A 25352-nucleotide genomic window follows, 5' to 3' on the forward strand; every position below is an offset into this window, starting at 1 on the left:
CCCTAATACCTCAGAGCCAAATTCTCCAGTCCTTAAGAAAGATTCCCACTGAGGTTAAGGACAGCAGAATTTGGCCCTTACTTTTCATCATTCCTATAACAGTTACACTGATGAAATGTGGGTGCCAGGAGATATTTTAGAACCAGTAATTATTTTACACTCCACTCACACTGTAGTTGGTCTGTTTTAACAGTTCCTGTCAAGGGGAGAGGCCTGGTTCTCACACACAGATGGCCATAACAACAAGTGCAATCATTCACTTACTTTTCTTCTCATTCAAGTCAACAACAACATTTTACACAGCTTAACAAGCCTGAGAATCCAAGAATTTGGCAGCCAGTATAAGCAGAGCATATGGCCAAATGCATGCTGCCAGCAAAAACAAAAAGAGAAGATTTAGAACACAAAATCTTCCTTAAAGCGTAGAGTGATTAGTGCTCAGGAAGACAAATTCTTAGAAGTGATGGACAATCATCAATAAAGTAAATAAAAAGGGGAATAATTAGTAAAATTGTGACATGATGTATTTTACTGATTTGCTGAATTGTTTAGTGACTTTGAATCACTATTCAGATTATTTATTGTGTCAGTAATTTGGTTAGACAACAGCTCACAAAAATAGAGGAGAAACTTGGTTTAAGATGTTGATTCTCTATCATGACTGTAAAATACTCTACGTCAAAACATAATTAAGGGATCACATTCATTCCAGAGGAGCATGAGAGTCAGTAAGGGCCAGATTCCAACACCCTTACTAACATCAAGTAATAACTGGACAGTATCATTGATCTCAACTACTCGGTGGTATCAGTATTTGGTCCTCTATGCCAGATGCCTTATGTCAAAGCAAAACTGGGGCATTGGACTATATGTATATGGGGCTCTAACACAGGTAAACTCTACCTAACAAAACCCAAATCTCTGCTCCTGAGGGTTCTCATCTAAAGACATGAATACAGATGGCAATGAATTTAAGAAACAAAGAGTAGCATGTACACATTTTTGATGAAAAGCTTTATGAAGGAGGTGGGTTACCCACAAAAGCTATTTATGGTGAATTTTCTCTAGCCTCATGTCATGAATGCTAATTCTCTCATGCTTCATAAGAATTTGAAAGTTCAGTGCTGCACCCTTCTCAGATTCCCTAGTGATGCCAGTCTGGAGGCAGGGCGTAATCTGAACAACAGTTGAAGGGTGGCTGGGGCCTGCGTGGAAGCATGCATCAGGCTGTCTGTCCACATTTCAATCTTGTTTGAGAGAAGATGACTCAATATTTCCTGGTCTGCAATTATCCAAAAATCCTTCTCTCACCATCAAAGCTTTGAACCATCAGGTGTAATTTACACATTATTCTCTGACTCACCCAGCCTATATGAGATCAACTGCATATTTACAGCTTACTATGAAATGATCTAGTGCTTGAACTCAAGGGGCAGAGGAGTACTGAGAGGCTCACAAAATGGTGAGTTAATAGAAGTGAAGTACTGTTGGCGCTGTTGCTCAAGGGAAAGAAGCTGTCTCAATTTTCACTGGAGCAGTTAGTCCTATGTTGGTTGCCAGTCTCCACATGGTAAACATGGAAGCTGAAGTTTAGCCATCAAGAAACATGCAAAATGAGTCATCTCCAGCTCTGCCAATTCTTGTTTTGGGATGAAAGGAGAAGAGTTTGCAGGGGAAGCTTGCACAAGAGAACAAGATCCGTAATAGAATCCAGCATGGTATTACTTTTGCAAGGGGGAAGGAGCGTGAGGATGTCAAATATAAATAGCTTGATCTCCAGTGTAATGAAGGAACCTGGATTCTTTCCTTCCCACCATTAACCCAGTTAACTTCTTAATCAGCTGGAGAAGGGCCAATTGGAACCTCTATTCCTAGCAAAAACAGAGGTTTTCATTTTAATTATGTAACTGACATTAAAGCACAAACAGTTTTTTGGTAAGAAGGAAAAAAGGGAGGGTAAACGTAAACTGTTTTCTGAGTGGAAGAGGAGACAACTCTGCTTGTAGTCTCGCCTCTTTTTCTGGCAGAAGGGGCAGTCAAAAACAAGTGCAATTTCCAGGAGAGGAAGTTTAAATCTATTACAGTAAAAGGTTCTACTGCTGACTGATTTCAGCTGTTCTTTGAAGCAAAAAGTGTACATGCCAAGAAGGAGCCAGTGTGTTGCTAAGGCAGCAGTTCTCAACCAGGGGTCCACGGCCCCATGGGGGTCCACAAGCAGGTTTCAGGGGGTCCAACAAACAGGGCTGGCATTAGACTCATTGGGGCCAAGGGCAGAAAGCCCACGTTGCCCTCATCCCACCACCCGGGGCTGAAGTCAAAACCCGAGCAGCTTAGTTTCACTGGGCCTCCCGTGGTGTGGGGTCCCAGGCAACTGCCCTGCTTGCTTTCCCCTAATGCCAGCCCTGGCTTTTATATGCAGAAAAACAGTTGTTGTAGCACAGGTGGGCCGTGGAGTTTTTATAGCATGTTGGGGGGTGGGGGGTTCAGAAAGAAAAAGGTTGAGAACCCCTATTCTAAGGGACACTGGCACTTCCAAATTAATTTGCAAGAGAGGGCTGGTAAACCTTCTTTTTGTGTCTGAATAAGTTATAAGAGACATTGCTTGCTCTATTTAGGGCACATCCCTGTTTTTCAGTCCAAACATTTGTAAGATAGTCCCAAAGTCTGTCTGTATGTTAGGGTTTGTGCTTCTCCATCTCCTCCATGCTGTGCTGAGATCTTACCATGGAGAGATTTATTTAGACTTCCCCATCATGGCAGAGCATTGCAGGGCTAGGCCAACCTGTTCCATCTGTTCAAGCATATTTAGTTGTGAGGTATCAAGTGAAGGCTGTCGCATAACAATGGGCTCTGCAAGCCAATAAAAATTACTTTGAGTGGCGAGTCAAGTATTCTCACTGTCTGTGGTGACTAACTTGTCCAACTGTCTCCTGAGAGAAGTGGAGGTCTGCTTTCTCACTGGGAAATTATCTGGACTGCCTCAAGTGCATATTAGCCTTGTCAAAATACGTTTTTCTTGGTCAATTTTTTTACAATATATTTTAATTTCAATATTTAATAATTTCCGTGCTTTTATGAAGGAGGGAAAAAGAAACGGTCAGCTTGGATCATCTTCTTGTTAAAATGGTGCAAGGAAGAAAAACAGCTGCTAGGTCAACTGTGTACTTGGAGCTTTGGTTTATGTGTCAGCATTCAAGAATAATGTCAACTTTGTTGGCACTGAAAGATATGAGGGTTCTTACCTCTCTAACAACAAAATAAATGAGTGCCAAGTGGCATAAGCCTTCACACTCCTCTCTGCAGAAAGCAGATGGATTGTAGCATGCAATTTCCTTGCATGAATGCTCTTATTTCTTTCTCATGGGGAAGGGCTAGCTGCCTCAGCCAAAGCAAATGTCTCAACCAAAAAGTACTAGTTTAAAAAACCTGCCAAACACTTTTTGATTTCATGCAGTTGGAAAAGCCTGAGGCTAACAGCGGGGTTAAGAGAATCAGATACAGGTAAATATATCATCAGCTGGAAAGCATATACTTTTTACGTCAAAGTGCATTAAGAAGATTTAAGCTTTGTATAGTTGCTCATTATCTGCAGATCTTACAATGCAATTTATGCAATATATTCAACTTCATATTAAGGCTCCTATCCCATAAGGATTTGTGCAAATGCTTCACTTTACACATGGGAGTAGTCTCATGAAAGTTAATGGGACTGCTCAGATCGCATAGTATTAAATGCATGCATAAATCCTTGCAAGATTAACTTTTTAAAAAAAGCAGTATAGGGCCAGATCCTGCAATTCCTCCTTGCTCAGAACTCCCTCTCAATGCTGGTAAAAATTAGATTTTTCTGCAATGCAAAACAATATATGAGTTCTCCATAAAATGTAACAAAAATTAATATTTTGCATGACAAAAGGCAGGGTTTTTCACAGTAATATTTCCTTTTCCACCTGGGAAGGAGGAAGCCAGGAAAATATTTTGTCCTTTCATCACTAAAAAGAGTGAATTGTCAGCCTGTTGCAAATGAACAAAATACAGTGGGTCATATTCCTCCATTTGCCCAATGGAAATCCATTTGAAAGTGCTGGAAGTGGCAAAATCTAACTCTTTAGAGTGATTATTTCCAATAATTCCTACACATATATTGGACTTCAGATGGAAGCATTTGAAGATAAACTGATAGGCAAAAGACTGCTACTGGAAACTATGGATGAATTTTGGTAAATCTTGCTGGATCAGACAAATATGTAAGACATTAGAAAATGTAACAGTTTGTCCTCCTTTCACTACTTAATCTCAGAGCTGTGTCCAAGATATGGGCTGGGAATTCAGAACAAAGACTATTATGCTGCCATACAACATCTGCTGAAAATGTTCTAGTTAGCTAGTCTCTATCGTAGGTGGTCTTGGTCCCCTGACAGTTCCTTCAGTGAAGGAGAGTACAGGCTAGATTAGATTCTGTTCAGTAACATCAACTGAGGTTAGAAAAGTTCAAAGAGCAGCTATCAGTACTCTGCAAGCAACACTCTGGTGAAAATCTTTGTCCCTTAACTTGGGTTAGTCTCCATAACAACATCACAACCATTTCTGGCATTCAGTTCCGTCGGCCGTTGCAAAGCCAGAATGTTTTCATGACACACCAGTAGTGTTTAGATTGGCCCATCTTAAAGTGGGGCACTTGGAATTAGTGGTGATAGCTGCAAATCTCAGAAATGGGAAACAAATGGATCTTTTTGAACCAACACCTTTAGTTAATTATTTATGGTTGTTCCTTTTTTGCCTGACATTATTCCAAAGAAAATATGTGGACAAAGTTTCAAGTTATTTTCCTCTTCCTCAGACTCTGATCAGGTAGTAAGGAATGTGGGACCTTCCATTTCATATAAAAGGAAATTGCAAAGGTAGAGCTTGACTCTCATCTCTCTGTGCTGTGTAAATGGTACAATCACACCCTCACAACATAATCTGTTATATAACAGAGATCTCGGTATGGTCCAAAGTGGGTGGTGATAGTGCATGCATCAAAAAAGAGCAACAAAAATAGAGGGCAAAGAGGCAAGGAAAAGATGGCAGGGAGTTCATCTGATTTGCCTGTATTCAGAACCACCAAGTACCATCACCTTCCTGATAAATATATTGTTCATATTTAGAGCCAGCAAATTCAAATTTAAGGACACTTTTAAAACTCATGCTATTGTGAAGAAAGCTTAAGCTCAGTCTTTTTAATATTAGTTAACAATGTATTTTTTAATTTTATATAATTTTCTAAGGATCTCTTGGAAGAATACAAAATGTTTACCAAAAAAATCTGGAACAGTGTCCTTAGGGATATAAGATAATTCTATTATCTACTAAAGCTTCAAATATGCATAAACTCTCTTCAATCTCCCCATAACTATAAAAATGGCCAATTTATAGAGTTAGCTGTAAAAATTTTATCTGGTCTGAAACGCAGTATGCAACATCTCAGCTGAGGTACTGAAGATCTTTGTTTATAATGGAAACATTGGCTGATCCTTAACTATCTGGTTGGAAGCGCAAGGCTATTATAATTTGTTAATGTCCTTTGTTTCTTTCAATTTTTGTGCGAAGTACTAAAATGAACTGATGGGCCATGAGGAAGGGAGAGCTAGCAAAAGGAAAATAATTATATTTTTCTCTGGTTTCATAAAAACATTTAATGCAAAATCATATTGCAGACCTTAGACACGTGTATTCTGTCCATCCATGTGAAACATGGAAGACCAAGCAAAGTAGTTTTTATTGTCAGAGAAAAGATGAAGTTCTGGGTTTTTTTAACCTTCTTCCAGATGAAGCTCCAAATTATTAAAGGCTGACGTGCTTCAAGGTAGGACTCAAGAAAGGAATGTTGAACACTTAACAAGTGACAAAATGGCAGCTCTCCTTGCCTTAACTAATTGTCTAATGAAGTAAACTACCAAGGGTGAAATGGGAGCTTTGCTGTTGTCTTCAGTGAAGCCAGGACTTTATCCCAAATGCATACAGTAGTAACTGCTGTTCCAAAAGGTGCCAGTTCGGTGAGAGAACAACAGACAATTCACTTACTATCTATGGTATAACTGTATAACTATTATCTTCCATATAACCAACGGGTATAATTTTGATGGCAGTCAAAACTCAACCTTCTCCTGCTAGTTATTATGGATGGCTCCCATTTGCCAGTTCTCTTTCTCTCTCTGCTCACTAGCAATCTGGTAACATAAAAATGCTTAACTACAGTCATAGAAAAGAGAAATAGAAGAGACCTCCATCCTTCTCACCAACCAAGGCAGGTTCAATTAGTAAAGTTTGTTCTGAAGTGCTTTGTCCATTCAAAAGCCTGTCTACAACATATTTGGAATGAAACTCATTTTTTTATCATATTTATTCAATTATTTTGACATTCAAATGTTGTGCTATACAGTAATAACAGTTAAACAAATAACCATTTTCCAGTATAGATTATGTTCAATACTGCATTTTTGTTAGATTTATTAATTGCATAAATAGCTAATTTTATATTTTTAACCAAAAATAACATCCTGGCTAATTAACTAAAAATGTTGTCTTAGGTTTGGGGTTTAATTTTTCAAGTTTTATTGCTACTTTTCCCACAGGCAATATGGTGTTAATTAATAGGAATCATCTGGGGAGGAGAAAAAGAGAAGAGATTGGGTTCCAGCAGACCACAGTGTACAGGGGAAAAGAATTTAGAACCACATGACATTTTTATCCAAAAAGAGAGGGTTCAAACCACAGCAGCAGCTGCTAACATGATTTACTTGTATAAATTATGCTGTCCACTGGGGAAATGGTATGTTGCTTTTAACACCCTCTAGAAAAATCCTTTCCAAGTGGTAACACTGCCCCGAAAGGGTCATTGTATAGACTGATTGATCCAAAGCCCAGGGATGACAGGAGGAGTGTTTCCATTACCGTTAATGGGTTTTGGGATCAGACCCTTAATGAGCATGCAGTTAGGTCTATAAAAGGGTAACTGATAATTACTATATGGTAGGGCTGAATAAAGTGTGGTTTCAAAAGAATAGGAACTAGCCCAAACCTTTGCCATCTGTAAGTTTCTCTCGCCACTTCCAAAACTCCTAATATTTCCCTTTGCTCCCTGCGAACCACTAAAATAAGCGTCCAATATTTCCCCTCCCCAATAGCATTCACAATGGGCTCTGGCTTCTGCCCTCATAATAGTCACTAGTTGCTCTCATATTGGTGCCCTTGAATAGGTCTCATAATCCCATCCTCTTTTGAAGCGACTGTCAAAAGACTCAAAAGCTAAGGCAACCTCTCTCGTGTATCCAGCCTGAATTCCCACACCTGCTGTGCTTTCCCCATCACGCTTATACTTTCATTTGGGCTGCTCTGACTATCGTTACTGTGGGCTTAGTTCAACTGTAATCTTCGAAATCTTATTGCTTTCTGTTGCCATGGCTGCCAATAAGCATCACTAGTGGTCTAAACACAACCACACTTATATGACAGATTGTTTGCAAATGAATAACTCTTCTTGTGACCGTATCATTATGATCTGCAAATAAGTACTGATCTATCGATGCCTACAGACTACAAGGACTGGTACTGAAAACAGGTTAGACCGCTAGACAGATGTTACATAGAACAGATCAGCACAAATCTCTAGCTCCAGACCTCATGTTGCTGCAACCTTATTTTCCTCTCTCGACTTTTCTTCACAGCTCAGATTATCTGTTGTGGTCCTTTTTTGTATTGCCTCTGAAATGAGAGGACCAGATCGCACACAAATTCAGAGAAGGTCAAACCAGAAAGAACAACGCCATCTTGTTCCTTGATTCTCTGATGAAATCCCCCAAATACGTGAACACATACCTGTACGCCCAATAGCATGAAAAAAAGTGATATATAGTCTCACCTTTCCAGGCGCGCACATAGTCCCATCCAGTGGCGGTCCCTTCTTTGTTTTGCAGAAATAAGGGTTATCGGGATGGCTACACCACAGCTGCTTGCAGGGATCAAACGTACGGAACTAGGACACACAAAAAAGCAGAGTATATGTTGTTTCTGGAGCTGTCTGACAGAATTCCATTAGAAACACTCTCTGCAGTTTATTTTCTTCCAGCTTTAAAAGAGGCAGATGTTATCATGGAGTAATAAAGGACCATTTAATAATATCTCTGTGGCCAGGTCACATTTGAGTGGAGTTTTCATGCAACATCACTGACTCTTGTAGTGAAATCCTGCCCTGAGTGGAGTGATGCTGGAAATGTGAGAGTGGGTTCACAGGATAGAATGGACAAGGGCAATTAGCCACCATGTGATGAGCTGCACGCGGTAGATGGCAGTAGACATTATTTATCTGTATCACTGCAATGCCTAGGAGCCCAAGTCATGGACCAGGACTTCACTGTGGTTGCTAGCCAGCAAAGGGCCTGACCAGACACCTTAGCTAACAGGTTATATACTGTGTTGGGGCTGTGGTGGGCAAAGGCAAGATGGTTTCCTTGTCTACTGCTCTCGTGGGTGCTAGGTACACACGCTGCTTTACTGCTGTGGGGAGGGGTTGTGTGTGTGTGTGTGTGTGTGTGTGTGTGTGTGTGTGTGAATGGTCTGCCCAAGCCCTCTTCCTTGCTGAAGACACCTGTGGAGCACAAAGCTGGATTTAGCACTATGCTGAATTGGTGCTGCAAACAAAGGCCCCATTTGCACAGGTCCCTGAGAGACTGGTACCTTAGTGGGAAAGTGAACAGAGTTGATGCAGAAGTTGAAAGAGTACAGATTCACCCATTTCACTCAAACACAGATCGGCCACAAGGTCAATAGAAGTTATTTGAAGAAGGTACTATTCAAAAGAATACATACCAGTGACTTTCTCCCAGAGTAGCATCAACGGAATTATGTCCAGACATCCTAATACAGCTGATGCTTAGAGTCTCCTATTCAATGTCGGGAGTCGCTGTGTTTGTCATGCATGTTATCGTTGATGAGTTTCGAACCAGAATTCTCACTGTGCGTGAGCAGCTGCCACACCTCCTGGAAGCTCCTCTTTGCATAGCTTACAGTTTAGTCCCACTTTTAGGAGATGGAAGTGGGAGGCAAAGCTCTACCATAGGTCTCAAAAGATCATCTACCCTCAGGCCAAGCCAGTAGGGAGTTGTACTAATCCTGCCTGACCTCAAAGATGCTCTTTACGTATTATGTTCATGGTACAAGGGAGACCACTGCTTCACTGAATGTGCATGCAAACGGTCTTATCTGCCTTCAGCGCCCCTTGCCCACATTAGGAACAATAATACATCATCCTTTCCATAAAATTGGTTATTTTTGTGCAAGATGCAGCATCTTGCCTTATGTGAGCAGTAAGCGTGAAACATTAAACAAGCAAGAGATGAAAACCATTATTGTTTCTCTCTAGCCTAGGTGGAAGTTTTGCAAAAAAAGAAGTAAGCAGACACCAACACTGTGCGTGGCAGACTCAATGACATAGCAGGCTTTGTGTTTCAAGCCTGGAACTGCTAATGAAATTAGAGCATAATAATTTCTTGACCTCTGATTAAAAAAAATAAAAGACCCAACAAGATTAAAAAGAGTTTCCTTATCACATCAAAGTTAGTGTATTATTCCTTGTTTATAATTAGCTGGACACAATATTCTTCATGGCAGCTTCACTATAATTAGGGCTTCTGTTTTTCAGGGTTTATTAATTTCATTTTCAAGGTTTATTGGTAGCAATTTTTGAGTTTTATGTAGATGTTCAAACGTTAGAGGTTTGGGGAGGCTCTCTCTTTGTATATACTGTAATGGGTAATATATATTGTCACAGCTTCAGGGTAATTTCACCTATATTCCCCACTTCCATGGTCCACTCCAGGCGTGCCCAATCAGGTGTCAGGGCTCCAGCCATCATCTTTCTATGGGTAGGGACTCTTGTCTCACTTCCTTCTGACAGGGGGGAGGGAGAGTGAGTTAGGCTGCACAGGTCCCTAACTTACACTGTGATACCTGCCTAAAGGCCAGCACCTGTGCTTTCTCTCCAAGAGCTCTGACCAGGGTATTCCCAGCAGTTACAAGTTACCACACAGCTCTGTCTAAGCAAGCACCCTTTTTCTTAAGGCAAAAACATTACAGAGAAAATGTAATAGAAACAATAAACAGATTTAAACATACACTAAACACACCAGGAGTCACCCATCAGTCTTATGGGACCCTAGCAGGCCAAAGTCTTTCCAACCCTTCTGCAAGGGTTGGGGCTCCCCTTGGAGAGAAGGTCCTGGATCAGAAAGAGTTAGTTTAAAAGAAGCTTTGTTATGCCAAAAGCCCTTCCTTTGTCTATTGGTATCCGGAAAACCCAATTCGAACCAGGATATGCAAGCCTCCTCAGGGGGTGGTAGCCCTCTGGAGGTGTTTACAACCTGAGTGACTTACCTTAATCACCCCCTACTGTTATTACTTCCTGGAGGAGCTAAATACAACCCTCCCAGCCATCAGAACTGCATATAATCCCTGGTCCACAGCGATACATAAATCATTCATAACCTTAATCCAATGTTTCCCCAAAGATACTGCATGCAGTTGCAATATCTGTCACATATATTACATTACTCATGACAGCAGTATATACTGTAATGAATAATTTCTTTGTAATGTTCCCTAGTCCACTTTAATGTAGCACTAGGTTAAAGTGTATTGCAGAACCTTTAGTGTACACAAGTGGGGTCTACATGGACCAACTAATATGCAACACATTAGTGCACTTTAGAAATCACACCTCCATAGTCCACATTACTGCTCTGTGTAGACAAGCCCTTAGATGCAAGTAACCATTTCTGGTGTTTTCCCTGTGTTTATTGGATAATCGCTGATTTCTTCTTTTTCCCCCCCATCAGGGTGTGTTTATCAGTGTTTATCCATTAAAACCTAAGATCGGAAGCCCTAACTATAATGTCCTTATTAAGGCCATTTCAAGGACAATTACAACACTCCTGGAGGAGGAACAGCAGAACTCAGCTAAGTACTTACAGCTGTGCACATCATGTAGCCCAAACCAAAATCAAAACGGCACTGCTCATTCATGGAGTAGTGAATTCCTGGCAGCTGGGGAAGGGAAGGCCAATCATGTTCAAAAGGATCATCACGCAGACAATCATAGGAACTGCAATAGGCAAAAATTACAGTAACAGACGGGAATGTGAGACTTTTATAGCATTTGTGGTTTCTTTAAATTTTCATTCCAAACAAAATACAGGGTATAATTTCTCAGCTACTGGTTCCTAAAGAACAGTTAGTATTTCAGTTATGCTTACATGGTATTTACCATGCTGTATCTGCATTTAACATGGGACAGCATTCGACCTTTTATTTTTCTTATGTCTTTCCATTATCATTTCCATTTAGCTTGCAGGTATATTTCTGTAACTCCCCAGAGTCCCTATTTGAAAAGAATCGAGAAAGAATCCTCTACAAATGAGGCTGAGAAGAAAAGAAAAGATTTAATTAATTTTCCATTTGTGGAATTTCTTCTTGCCTGCTGCCTTTCAAGTAAAGCTTTAGAAGCAAAACTCAGGACTGCCACCCATGAATATTGCTGAGCTCCATAATAAAGTCCTAGACGCTAGACCAGGAGACGCACGTTCACATACAAGCAAATGTAGTTTTTGGCCTTTGCTTTATTAAACCGTAGGACTGTTCCATCCTGAGAGAGAGAGAGAGTGAGAGTGTGTGTGTGTGAGAGGAGGTGTTCCTATTACAGATTCTCCTGGTAACTTAAATACTTGTATGTCCCCACTGCAAACACATTGTTTCAAGTTCATTGTAGGCATACATGGAGAAGACTCCTGGAGCACAGAGGATCCAGAAGTAATGGTTGACTATGGTGTAACTGTGAATTTCATAATTTCCAAGCTACTTTCTCAAGTGTCACATGGTGGGCAGTATCCCTGCTATGTTCATATGTAATCTAGTATTATCTTGCGACATCACAAAATTAGTTAAATTTAACAAACCCATTTCTCTGTTTTTATGGCCATCATTTTCCTCTCATGTTTTCTACCATTATTCATCATATTCACAAAAGTAGTTCTTTGGCTGTGAAAAATGGTAACCAAAAGTCCATTTAGGATCAAATTCCTTGTGGATTCTGTAGAAAGACTAGGAGTGTCCTATATCTGGCAATTATTCAGGTCATTCTAATGATCTCAGTGAACAAAGGACAGAATTTTGAGTCTAGATCTACTTTAGAACAAGATGACATACTCTTCTCTTATCTGTGCAATATTTTTATTCATAGAAGCATTTTACTGTACCCTGTGCTTAAAATATAAATCAGAGCTCTAGGCCAGATTACTTTTATTTAACACAAATAGCTTAAAGGGATTTTAATTGGAAAAAAATCACACTTTCCCCTCATAATTTTTTACATATTGAAGTAACACTTCATATACTTGGAGCTAAGATCAAAGTGTAGTGTCTGTTCTTATCAGTTTAATATGATGTGTTCTTTATTTGAGGACTGTATATTAAATTGACTTCATATATCGTAACTTAAAAAGAAGTGAGAAAATAAAGAGTGGGTTTTTTTAATTGGTTTATTTTGTGTATTTTGCAACTTTTTTCTAGGCATTTTCAGAGTTTTCCCGGTATAGTCAGTTAATAGGTTCCCCCTGTTGTTTGTATGTCTTTTACACAGCGACCAGAGAGGAAAAAAAGATTTTTTTTAAAATAGGAAAAACGCATCCATTGACAGGAGGACACAGAAGCAGATGGAGTTCTTTTTTTTATTCACTTTTTGAAACTAAGTTTCAAGTTGATGGTTTCCCTTTAAAGAGGAAAGGAACATAGAGGAGGCTGTTAGAAAGCATGGGAAATGGACTGGCCTTTGTAATGACAGGGTATTTAAAGATAAAGTAATCATAGAAAGAAAGCCTTAGGGCCAAATTCTTCCTTTTGGTGTTCTTGAAAGGCTGTCACTGAAGTCAGTGGGAGCCCTGCACACACATCCAAGGGCACAATTTCCTCCTTAAGTATCACACTACAATGCAACTGGCTCAGCACAGCTTTAGTAGTTGGAAATGCTGCTGATGCGTACTGCTACCAACCAGAGTTGCAGTCAATTCTCCAGCTACCCTTAGAACTGAAGAGTGTTACTCAGATTAATGAGACAGGTTTTCTATCAGCTGCAGGGTGGGAGGAAGCAAGTTGGTAACAAGACCAGTAATGATATTTGCTTGCAGATTCTAGGATGACAGTGTACATATTATCAAATTTCAGTAACAATAATAGCTGTAATTAAATGAATAGTCAATCTGAGCCTTTGTTATTTGCATCTCCTGGAAAAGTGTCTTGTTCCCAGCAGGATGAGGTTTGGGGTTTTTTAAAAACCCAGTCTTAGTAGCTAATAAAAGCACAAAGTTCAAATATGACTCTCAGGCGGGCTTTTAAAAACGTCCTAGCCAAAGACAGAGTCAGCTTCATGAGTTACTCACTGTAGATATCTGTTCAGCTCTTGTTGGCTACAGCGAGACCAGTGGAAGCGATGGAATGCAGCCTGGACAAGAGGGGCCATGATGCTCCCCATTCGGACCTCATCCCCACACCTGTTGCCCTGGCCATCATGCTCCATGCCTAATCTAGAACAGAAGATAGGAGAACAAGCGTATTTTCATCAAGGGTAAAATCAAAAGCCCTAAGTGGCTTAGGATCTTTAATCCCACTGAAAGTAAATGGGACTTAGGTTCTTAAGTGACTTAGGAAGCTTTTAAAACTTCCACCCCAAGTAACAGCAATTTTTTTTCCTTTTTGCTTTATTAAAAAAAACACACAAAACAAAACCAATCTTCCCTCTTTCCCTTTGTTAGGGGTTTCTACTATATTTTTTCTGAGAATGAAATTTGACTGATACTGGGGTCTTCTTTCGGGAGACATATCACTGATAACTAACTGTATGGTAACATGTGCAGACTAAAGGTGATTTCAAAAGCTAAAGACATCTTTAGTGATGTATCATCCATTCTGATCACATGTTCCTAGCTGCTGAAATGCTGAAGCCAAAGGTTAGTGATATGAGAACTAAATACATGTAGGAATCAATTCTGTGTCCCTATTTAATTAATATGCACTGTTGGATTCACCGGACTCTGACAAGTGTTCTTAATGTAGGAACAGTAAAGCCCCGTTTAGTGAAAAGACTTCTGGGATTTGTGATTCCACTGCGGAGACGAGGGCATCTAAATGAATGTGCTTTATTCCTGAAGAAACTGAGTCATCCTAAAATAACAAAAGATTTCCCAGCTCCCTGCCTGGACACTGGTTCTTACTACACAAGCAAACAAAATAGTCGTATCCTTCAAATGAATGTATTAGGAAGTGGATGTAGCTTCAGTTCTTGGCATATATTATTATGCTGTAACATACAGTGTACCCTCTATGAGGTGTTATACGGTATTACTAGAAGGTGATGCACACATAGAAGACGTGACTATATTTCCTGAGAATTGCTTTCGAGAGTCATGTCTTCCACTATAGCAAATAAATTATTTTGCATAACAATAAATACGTTGCTCTTCTGCCAGGAGATCGGAATGCATTTTGTAGGCCTTAATCAGTTTAGCCTCAGAATGCGCCTGTGACATAGGTAAGCATGCCTCCATTTTACAGCTGCAAAAACTGAGTGTGTTTAATGGGTTTGTCCAAAGCCACAAAGGAATTCTTTGTCAGTGCTAAGAATGGAATCTAGGCCTAACTCTTTAGTCTTGTGTCTTAAGCACAAGGACACACCTTCCCAACGCCACAAACAGTCCCCAGCATCAAAGACATAATAAGATAGGACCTTTTAAAGTACTTACACATGCCCAGTTTCATGGGCCACCACAAATGCAGAGGAAAAACCATCTTCATGGTTGAGGGTGCAACTTCGTACAGGATGACACATTCCAGTAACTGGAGCATAGCCTAAACAGAGAAAGCATGACTCAAGAAATAAGTGAATCTGGGTGAGAGAATGTTTATGAGAACTCTTTATACAACACTTTCATCTAATCTCTACTGCTGGGGCACTTGTGGTCTTGCAGCAGCACAGAAGTGGTACTTACAGAAGTGTCATCATCAGGCTTCCAGAAAGGGAGAAGCATAGTGCTACATGTCCTAAACTAACATGTCCTCCTAGACCCACTTTACACTATTCATATTTAAAATGAGTTCTTAACAGCCACGTGGTGCTTTACATTATTTTAAGCACTGAATGAATATTAAGGGCCAAATTCAGTCATGAACTACACTATGGACAATCTTGGCCCTAAATACTGAATCCTCATAACAGCCCTGTGATGTCAGCACGCAAGCATTATTATCTCCATTTTGTACAGATGGCGAAACAGGCACACTAAGGCTGAACGACTTCTCCAAGGCCACACAGGGTATGGCTACACAGCAATTAAACACCCCCAGCTGGCCCTGTCAGCTGACTCCAGCTTGTGGGGCTCGGACTGTGGGGTGTAGACATTCAGGCTTGTACTGGAGCCCGAGCTCTGGGATCCAATGATGGGGGAGGGTCCCAGAGCCCGAATGTCTACAAGGTGATTTTTAGCCCCACAAGTCCGAGTCAGCTGACCTGGGCAGCTACAGCCATGCTGCAGATCTTTTATTCCAGTGTAGATATATCCATAATGACTCAGAGCTGGGGTTATAACCTAAAAATTTCTGGTTCCTAGCCCCATGTTCAAACCAGTAGACCAGATTGCCACTACTACGTTATAATGCCGCTAGAGTATTTCTCCTTGTTCTCAAATAATATTGAGTAACCATTTTTCTTGGGTGAATGCAGGCTGTTTAGTCTTGAGACACATGGGTCTTTACAAAAGAAGGTAACAGTATTTGAGATTCAACTCTAGGCATAAATGTTTGCACACTCACTACACCTTGTTCAACACTACACTACCTGGCAGATAACCAGTCACCTGTCTACTGAAGACAATGCACACTAGGAATAAATACATTCATTTTATGTTGGTGTACATGGTGCCTATCTAGAAGAAACATAAAACCTAGCTCCAAGTCAATCAAGTATTATCCCATGTGAACAAGCACATTAATTTCCTAGATCATGCATGGATTGGATACAACTGAAATATTGCTTTGAAAGGTAACAAGAGATCTCTGCCTGGACTTTTAATCATGTGCTCCCACTTCTATAAAAGACATGAAGTCTGGCTGTTGAACCAATTACATTTATTTTCACAGTTCACCAAGAATTCAGTGTAATCTCCTTTAAGGCCATTCTGAAGCTTGTCTTGTGAAGGGGTACAGAGAGCGAGGACAAGGACTCTACTCTAGCATGAAGTCATAGGGGCTTCATACAGTTCAAGTCCTCAATGGGTACCAAGAGTGCTCTTGGCCAATGCCAACAGTGGCACTAGTCAATCCAAATGGAGTGGGGAGGAGCCTCATGTTCTCTAATCGGCCAACAGGATGATTCCACAAGGGAGCTGGAAGCACAAGCTATGCCCTGTAAAGGGGCAAAAGCAGGGGCTACTCTTGTCTATGCTGTTCTAGGACCCTTCAATAATAAGCATCTATTAAGGCACAATATTTCTGGGAGCTCCTGCTGGAGTACTACAATGACTATTCTGGAGCTGTGCCTTAAGGCACAATCTACTCCTTAGCAAAACCTATATATATATATATATAATTTTACACACCCACACACACCCACCCACACCCCCTACCTTAAATACAGGGATCAAAGCAATATACACACCTTATATAACTTACATATAGTGATCAAAGCAATAAGATTTCTTTGGCTTGAATAAGAGTAAAGACATGTTCCTAGGGTGACCAGATATCCTGATTTTATAGGGCCAGTCCTGATATTTGGGGCTTTGTCTTATATAGGCACCTATTGTCCCCCTTCCCCCATCCTGATTTTTCACACTTGCTGTCTGGTCACCCTACATGTGCCCCAAAATAATGCTATTGAAATGGAGAGGTAAAACAATGGGGACTGAAACAGTTAGAAAGGAATGCATTCCTAGCATAGGTCACCTGAAAACAAATAGCACTTGGCAAAATACTCACACTAAGGATAAATGTTAGTGGCTCCTAAGCTAAATTAGCTTTTTCTGAATGATGAAAGAAACCCCAATCAGTAACTGTAATATTTATAAGCCTTTTTATCACTCAGCATATACCTTACCTTGCATGCCAGATGGACCAAAATCCTGCCTTGTGAGAAAAATAGCATGGTCATGATATTCTGCATGTGCAGTGTCAGGCTTCTGTTGTAGATAGGCCCAGCGACATACATTCTCCAAACTCTGGGAAGGGTTCCCAATCTCTATTAAGCTCATGGACTGGATATTCAAAGAAGAAAAATATTATAATTTCATCGTTTCATAGATTATAAGGCCAGAAGGAACTATTAGATCATCTAGTCTGACCTCCTGCATATCACATACCCTTACATTTCACCCAGATACCTCTATATTGAACCCAAAATCTTTAGTTAGACCAGGGGTCGGCAACCTTTCAGAAGTGGTGTGCCGAGTCTTCATTTATTCACTCTAATTTAAGGTTTTGCGTGCCAGTAATACATTTTAACGCTTTTAGAAAGTCTCTTTCTATAAGTCTATAATATATAACTAAACTATTGTTGTATGTAAAGTAAATAAGGTTTTTAAAATGTTTAAGAAGCTTCATTTAAAATTAAATTAAAATGCGGAGCCCCCCAGACCGGTGGCCAGGACCTGGACAGTGTGAGTGCCACTGAAAATCAGCTTGCGTGCCGCCTTTGGCACGTGTTCCATAGGTTGCCTACCCCTGAGTTAGACCAAAGCATTTCAGTCCAATTAACTTTGGCCAACCTTTCTCAATTTGTTACCTTTGAAAATATGCTTAGACATTTGTTCAAACACTGTATGAAAGCTCCATTCATGTTAAAAGAAATATTGCAAGAAGAAAACTTATTGTATGAACTATGTATGGAAATATCACATGTCCATTCACACATTAGTTATTGCATTTTTGACATAATTTATGTTGCCTACGATGTATTGCAAGAAAAGATCATGGTTAACTTAGTAAACTTATGAGACATGTATTACCCTCTATTTAATCAATCTATATGTAGGCAAGTCACACTGGATTTAAGATACTGAAGTGTCTAATGTAGTTTACTGTACATAGAATCTAGAGCTGGAACATTCTCATTCAGTTATCTTCCTGCCAGTGCATGATTGTTCCTCATTATACATTTCCTATGATTTCATCCAGGCTAGTTTTAAATATGTCAAGGAATGTGGCTTCCATCAAGTCCCTTGGCAGATTATTCCATAGGCTGCTAGATCTCACTGTCAGCAACTTCTCCTGATATTCTGCCTACATTTTCTCCTTCTTATAGAAACCTATTGCCGAATTCTCTGCTAACTTCAGCAGAGTCACACCAGCAGAGAGTTTGGTCCATAGACTACAGAGATGGAAAACACCTGTTTGGCCTTACTTCTAATGCAAATAATAATAATAATAATAATAATAATAATAATAATAATAAAAGCCTCATGATGACCAGTGTTTCCTTTATTTTTTCCCACTCATGCACGGAATGAATTTTGTTATGTGCACCAATATGGAGGTGATGTGTAACAAAATTCATGTGGTGAGGGCGAGGCCGAGGGGTTTGGAGTGTGGGAGCGGGGCTCAGGGCTGGGGCAGAGGATTGGGGGGGCTCCGAGGTGGGGCCGGGGATGAGGAGTTTGGGGTGCAGACTGCCCAGGGCTACGGTGGGGAGAGAGGACTCCCCCCAGCTCTCTCTCCCCGCAGCAGCACCTGGCTGGGGGGGGGGAGGGGAAGTGAGGCACCTCTCCCCCAGCCATGGCAGATCCATACAGGGGCTGGGTTGGGGGAGGGGGTCCTCTCTCTCAGCCATGTCAAGTCTGGGGCAGGTCAGGTCCATGCTGGGGCCAGCAGGGACAGGTGTCCCTGCGTGAGGCTGGGCTTAATAGGCAACTGCCCAGCCACACAGCTTACAGGGAATTTAGCGGGGCACAAGTCAGGAGGAGGTGAGTCCAGCGTAGTCTGTGTTGTCATCACTTACACCTTCTTCTGATCTCCCAAGGTGAAATCCGGGCCCCATTGAAGGCAATGGCAAAACTCTTAATGACTTCAATGGGGATTTCACTGCATGGTGTACGTGACACATACTCAGGCCAGGCTGACACTAAAGAGTCAGGTTGACCCAGCTAGGTCGCTCAGGAGTGTGAAAGATCCACACTCCTGAGTGACATAGTTAAACCAACCTACCCCTGGGTGTAGACAGCGCTAGGTTGATGGAAGAATTCTTCCATTGCCTCAATTACTACCTCTCGGGGAAGTGCATTAACCACTGCGATATAAGAACCCATCCCATCGCTGTAGCGAGTGCCTACACTGAAGCACTACAGCAGTGCAGCATTCCTAGTGAAGATGTAACCTTAGTCTCACTTAGGAGCCATTAGTGGCCTATAACTTCAGTCTCCTCATTGATTAACATTTTGTCTTTGCTAAAATTCAAAGCATTTAAAATTAAAATGAGTCAGGGCTTATGCACTCTGCCACTCACCAGAACAAACAGATATATTCTCTGTCCTCTGCTACCATTTATCTTAGATTCAACCCTAAATGACTAATCTGAAATGGAACCCACCTACTCTGCGAAATAATTGATTAATCCACAGAAGCTGTTTACTAACACAATCCCTCTACAGAAACTGTGGATGGCATTTCACTCTCTTTTACCCTCCAACATTAACACTTGGTTAATTATAGTTTAATTTAGCATTTGATTAAGAAATTTGTGAAGAAACTAAATCTGAATTTCCAGTTCAAGCTTGTTTTTGATGCCGGGATGATGAGAGCAGTCTTGTTCTGAGTCTGATCAATTATGACATTAAAAACTCATATCTTTGCAGGAGGCCTCCACCATAGTATCTGAAAAATTCCAACCAACTGTCCCTAGTGGTGAAATGCCCGGGTAATCTGTGTTGGCTCCTCTCAGTTGCAGCATAAAAAGTTTCACAATTTCTAAAGTTTTCCAGCTACTCCATGAATAAGAGTACACAAATCAGACTGGATTACCAGCCTCACAGGTAGCAGAACCATGGTTTGGTGTGGAGTAGGAAAGAACTAATGTTAAATCTTCTCTGCTTGAGTTTCAGTCAGTGTCACTCACTGAAGTGCTGAGGGAGTTTCCAATTACAATTTGCATATTGGGTCTTTGTACTTCTTGGCGGGTGAAGTTTAGAAGGGAGATCTTGGGTCCATTATTGGTGTATTTGGAAAGCAAGGTGATAGGAATTCCTTAAGAAGGGTTTGTACAGCGTCTGCTTAATGCTCCCCCTCTCCCCCATCTTTTGTTGTGGCCAACCTCGCAAATTATCACCCTGTCCCGGAAATTGCATTTTTCTGGGGAAATTTCAAAATTTTGGTTTTGTTCCAATTTGGAACAGAAACAAATATTTTAAAATTTCCTGCAAAATGAAAATTCCAAAACTTTTCATATTGGAAAAATTTCATTTTGGAATTTACTTCATGTTTTTTCTCATTTTTATATTTTATAATTATAATTATTATTTTACATTATTTCATGACAATATATTACTTGAAATATTCTATTTTTATTTTATTTTAAAAATAATTAAGGGCAGATGCCACTCAGTACTGATTGAAATATATTTTCTAGATCAAAGTGTCTCCTGTCTGTGTTGTAATGTAATGTAAAAATACAAAAATGAAAACCTATATCATAAAATTTTGGAATTTTGAAACAAAAATTTGGAATTTTCAAAAAAAAAGTTTCCAAAAAAAAAATCATTTCAATGTTTTTTTCTTTCATGGGAAATTTAATTAAAACCATTTCATTAAAAAAATCGGTTTAGTCAAAACAGCTTTTTCTGACAAAAATCTATTTTGAATTTTTTTCCAACTAGCTCTAAGGTGAGGCTGCTAGAAGAGTTAGTAAGATGACACCCAGTTCTAGGTCTCAATTTCATCAGATCTGGATGGTGCAATTACTTACCAATCATGCAGCCAAATTCAGAATTTGGACAACAGTTAGTTGGCTAAGACTCATCCAGGATAAGAGAGGAGTAACGCTTATTGGCTGAGGAAAGCAATTGGAAGAAATGGCAGATTGATGGAATATGCGCATGACTTTTTAATCAGCAGTGCAAGGGAGCAGAGGAGTTAACATTGTTTTGTTGGGCCTTTGAATGCTACTGGATATCCAGTTAGGTGCAATGGCTAAGTGTGCTTTTGAAGTCTGCACTTGTCAACAATGAATTAATTCAACTCATCCTACATCTGAAGACCACTTGATAATGGCACAAAATGTAGCCGTCCACTCATTAAGCAGCACTTCCTATGGGGAACATATTATACCTGTGATACCTAGTAACCACTTAGGTGATTCAAAAAGAGTCAATGTGTGTCAGGTGTGGTGTAAAGGATAAATATCCTTGGATGAGGGACAAAAAAAGGTATTTTAGAGTCCAATCTTAACATTTGATTTTTTAAAAATAGCATTTTCGTAAGCATTTCAGGCATAGTATATTCAGTGGTGTGCAGTTAATACTTATGAAAGGTTACTCTATGTGGGATGACATAAAATGGATGACTAATTGATCCATCCTGTGTCTTCCAAAATTTGTATGAAACACACATGTGAACTCTGGCCTTCCATTTGCACAAGTAATGTTGCTAGGACAACAATGTTACCATAACAAGAGCCACAGCAATTTAAATGTACATACAGTACTGTAAACTCTTATCATTCCAAAGTACTTAATGGAGAACAAAAACTAGCTTGTGCCAAAAATGAGAGAAAATAAATATGTTTTATGTTTAGACATAAGGATGCATTTGTCATTTCTTCTAATACAGTAAAGGAGAAGGGAATTCCTAAAAGAGCTGTGGGGGGGAAATACTGGAATAGGTAAAAGAATGGCCAGCCAAAACGGATGAGGCAAGGGTGTACCACAGATTCCTTAGAAATCCATGGGAACCATAGGGATGTGTTACAGATGAGGGTAGGCATGGCAGATGGGACATGAGATATGGTGGAGATGGTTCATGGAAAGACTTGATGGACTGGGGGTTCCCACAAGCTGTGATACCAAGACACTACATAACTCTTTATATTATTTCCCATTGTAGACAAGAGGTGAGTTTCCCCCATACCCAGGTAAGGCGACCATGGGTTGAATTGGTCCCCGTGGAAAGAAAATGGATTCTGAGGATTAAGAAAAAAACAGGGGTAGAAACAGACTGGGCAGAAAAACCAAGACTTGGAGTGAGGCAAAAATCCATCCCTGTTTAGTCTGCAAACACAGAGGCGTGTGGGCTAGCAGGCACTTGCTGAGTAGGAGGTGAAGAGGCATGTGGTACTGGTTGCTAAGGATGTGTCTGTGCTGCTAGCTGCCGGCTGCCAAGAGCCTGCAGGTGCTACAGCTGGCTAGGATCTCGGAGAGAGCTGAAAAGGACACATTTCCCAGCAGGACTGTGGAGAACGTTACTCAACTGATCGGTGGGAAGGCTGCCAGTGGAGAGAGAAACTTTAGTCTCACTGCAGCAAGGGAACCAGGAACTTTCTGGGTGCTTCAGGGGGCAGGCGACAGAAACACCACGGGATGTCTGCTGGGTAGACAGGTCATGGGTAGGGGAACAACCCGCATGTGTGGAGGAGAAAGCAGGGACAGCTAATTGTTAAGATTCTGCCCTGTGGAACATTAGAACTGTTGCAAATATTAAAAGTTTGTATAGGTGCATAGTAGAAAAAAATGTAATCCAAAGCAATCCAAAACTTTCAGGAACATTAAAATTGAGAATTTCTGTGAACCACATATTGATATCAGGGACATGATCACATTTTGGTTAATTGAGGGTTTTGGTTAACTGGGATTTGGAATAACTGGCTTTGGTTGTATATTAATGCTGATGAGTGGGTACCAAATGACAAGAATGCAAAGAACTTTGGCTTGTCTTGCTAGAAAAAAGATCTTTCATAACTCATCCATTAGATGGTGCTCCAAGAGTAACAACTGGCAAGACATTGCCATTCTTCAGAATTTGCAGACGCTCCATGGGGGTGAGCAAGGGAAGCTTAACTTGTTAGATTTAAAAGCACTGATAGTGAAAGTTAGAGTACTGGAGCGTGTATATTTTTGAGGCAATCTAAAAATCTATGCTTTTCCTTTTCTAAATGGGTGAACACTCCATAAAATACTCTGTTCACATTATTTCTATCTGGCATTTCTGTTATTTATTATATATTAGATTAATTTATTCTCTCCTGTCATACTGTACTAGATAAGGAAAAATAAATAAAAGGGAGTATCTGGTGTCCATGGTAACCACACTAACAAAAAGAGCTCACTCAGCAAACTGACATTTTGTGTTTGAAGGATTTCTAACACTTTTTGATAGTAGTGATTTCTCAGTTGCTAATTCTGTATAAATATAAGCAAATCGGAAATACCAAGTACAATGTATAGGGTCAGCCAGTGCAGCACCCCACAAGGCCCCCAACAAAATGAGTTTAGAAAAAATATACGATGAGTCTGATTTAAAATTAAGGTGATTCGTTCATTCCCACAGAAGGAGAGAGGATAAAATACCCCTCCATCACTCATATAAACTAATGGAAAAATGATGCAAACTTACATACACAGCAACACAACAAGCAAAGCTCAATACACAAATAAATAATACTTAGGGCCTGGTCCTGCAACTCAATCTACACCTGCATGGAGTCAGGTGCATGCAATTGGGGTCCGGGACCCTATCTTCCTATGTGTTGGCATAGTGCCTAGCACAATCCTGACTGGTGCTTTTAGGTGTTACCGCAATTCATGTAATAAGCAGTAACAATAATAAATAAAGGAATGACTGATTGAATAAATAAATACCATAGGTAACAGTTACTAATTTGGCAAAAGTGCATCAATTCTATAAGCTGCTACTGAGGGCCTCCTGAACATAGTGATTTCAATGGAAGTATAGGGTGCTCAGCATCTCATCCAACTGAGCCCTGAAACCACAGCAGACCCCTTTCTAAACCAACCAGGAGCAAATGGAAGGTGGTCAGGTCAGGCACCTCATTCAGTATCAAATAAGCTTGTCCTTCCAGCCTTCCCATACTTGTAGCTCCACTTTAGTTACATTACTCTCATTACCCTTCTGTGAAGAATGGAGAAAAAAGGAAGCTGGCTCAAAGCAAGCCACTTCTTACCAGCATGGCTGGCTCAGCTACTTCCTATGCACATGGAGGCATCATAATACCATTTGTCATAGTTAAATTTGAAAAAAATAGATACACAAGGATAAATAAAACATCCTGTCATGAAAAGATACAGGGTGAAACCAATCAAATCCCCAGAAGTCAATGGAGCCAGGATTTTAATCCTGGTGTCCATTTGGTGAACTGCATCCAGAGCGATCCTAGAGGAAAATCCTTCCTGAGTTCTTTTCTGTTTGCGTGATGCCTGTTATGGTTAATGTGTGTCTAGCTCTCTCTCTTGCTGTTATGAGACATCAACATATTCTAGCGTACTTGCTACATTTGCACAGAAGCAGTATTGTCTGATGGACTGAGCATGGTGGTGGAAGCCAGGAATGTAAGAATTCTAAACCCTGGTCTGCCAATGACTTGCTGTGTTGTATTGGAACATTCATGTAACATCTTTGTTTCATAATTGTGAAATGGGAATAATAATCTTTACTCACCTACTTCACAGGGAAGTTGGGAGAATACAGTAGTTCATGTTTGTTCAGCACTTTGGAATATAAAGCCCTGTCTGAATCTTAAGAATTACTACTACAAATTGTCGTTTTTATTCATTCTCATGTCATTCATCTTGTCTTCTATCCTTTTCTCCGTGAGGTTTTCTAGTTGTTATTTTGTTTATTTCACTGTGATTATTTTAATATTAGATTGGATTACAGAGCGGTTATATCAAATAATATGTCTGAATTATCAATTTAGATGTTGGGTGATAGCTTTCCCCCCAAATCTATCTGTATTTTACAAAGTTTGGAATAGATCTAGCTACCAGTGACATCAATAGAGCAGGAACAAGCCCTATTTCTTTTTTCTTTGAGTATTCTACTTCCCTTTATTCCATCCAAAAAATCTAACTACAGCAACGGTAAGCACCCATCACTGCAGTATCTGGGCACTTCAAAATATCTCTGTCTTTACTGAATGTTGAACATTACATAAGAAAATGAATATTTTTTTTCAGAAAGGAAGACAAACATGAATGATCATATATTGTTTACAATGCTGTTGTAGCCATGTTGGCTCCAGGACATTAAAGAGACAAGGTGGGTGAAGTAATATC

The 25352-nt window shown here is 40.2% G+C and overlaps 1 protein-coding gene and 1 pseudogene across 2 annotated transcripts in view; one reads left to right on the top strand and one right to left on the bottom strand.

The window, feature by feature from the left end:
- ADAMTS2 (ADAM metallopeptidase with thrombospondin type 1 motif 2) overlaps positions 1 to 25352 on the bottom strand; it is a 263392-nt gene that overhangs the window by 32128 nt on the left and 205912 nt on the right. For both annotated transcript variants that reach the window (XM_026659415.2, XM_026659414.2), the window contains exons 6-10: positions 17177 to 17333; positions 14829 to 14934; positions 13470 to 13613; positions 11008 to 11140; positions 7904 to 8017 (exon numbers count right to left, since the gene is read on the bottom strand). In XM_026659415.2, coding sequence (XP_026515200.1) covers positions 7904 to 8017; positions 11008 to 11140; positions 13470 to 13613; positions 14829 to 14934; positions 17177 to 17333 — 654 coding nt within the window. The remainder of the gene's footprint in view (positions 1 to 7903; positions 8018 to 11007; positions 11141 to 13469; positions 13614 to 14828; positions 14935 to 17176; positions 17334 to 25352) is intronic.
- On the top strand, positions 12415 to 12532 carry LOC112106505 (annotated as a pseudogene).

This window comes from Terrapene carolina, unplaced genomic scaffold (genome assembly GCF_002925995.2).
Source record: "Terrapene carolina triunguis isolate 2854851 unplaced genomic scaffold, T_m_triunguis-2.0 Scaffold629, whole genome shotgun sequence".
In the NCBI taxonomy this organism is placed as follows: domain Eukaryota; kingdom Metazoa; phylum Chordata; order Testudines; family Emydidae; genus Terrapene; species Terrapene triunguis.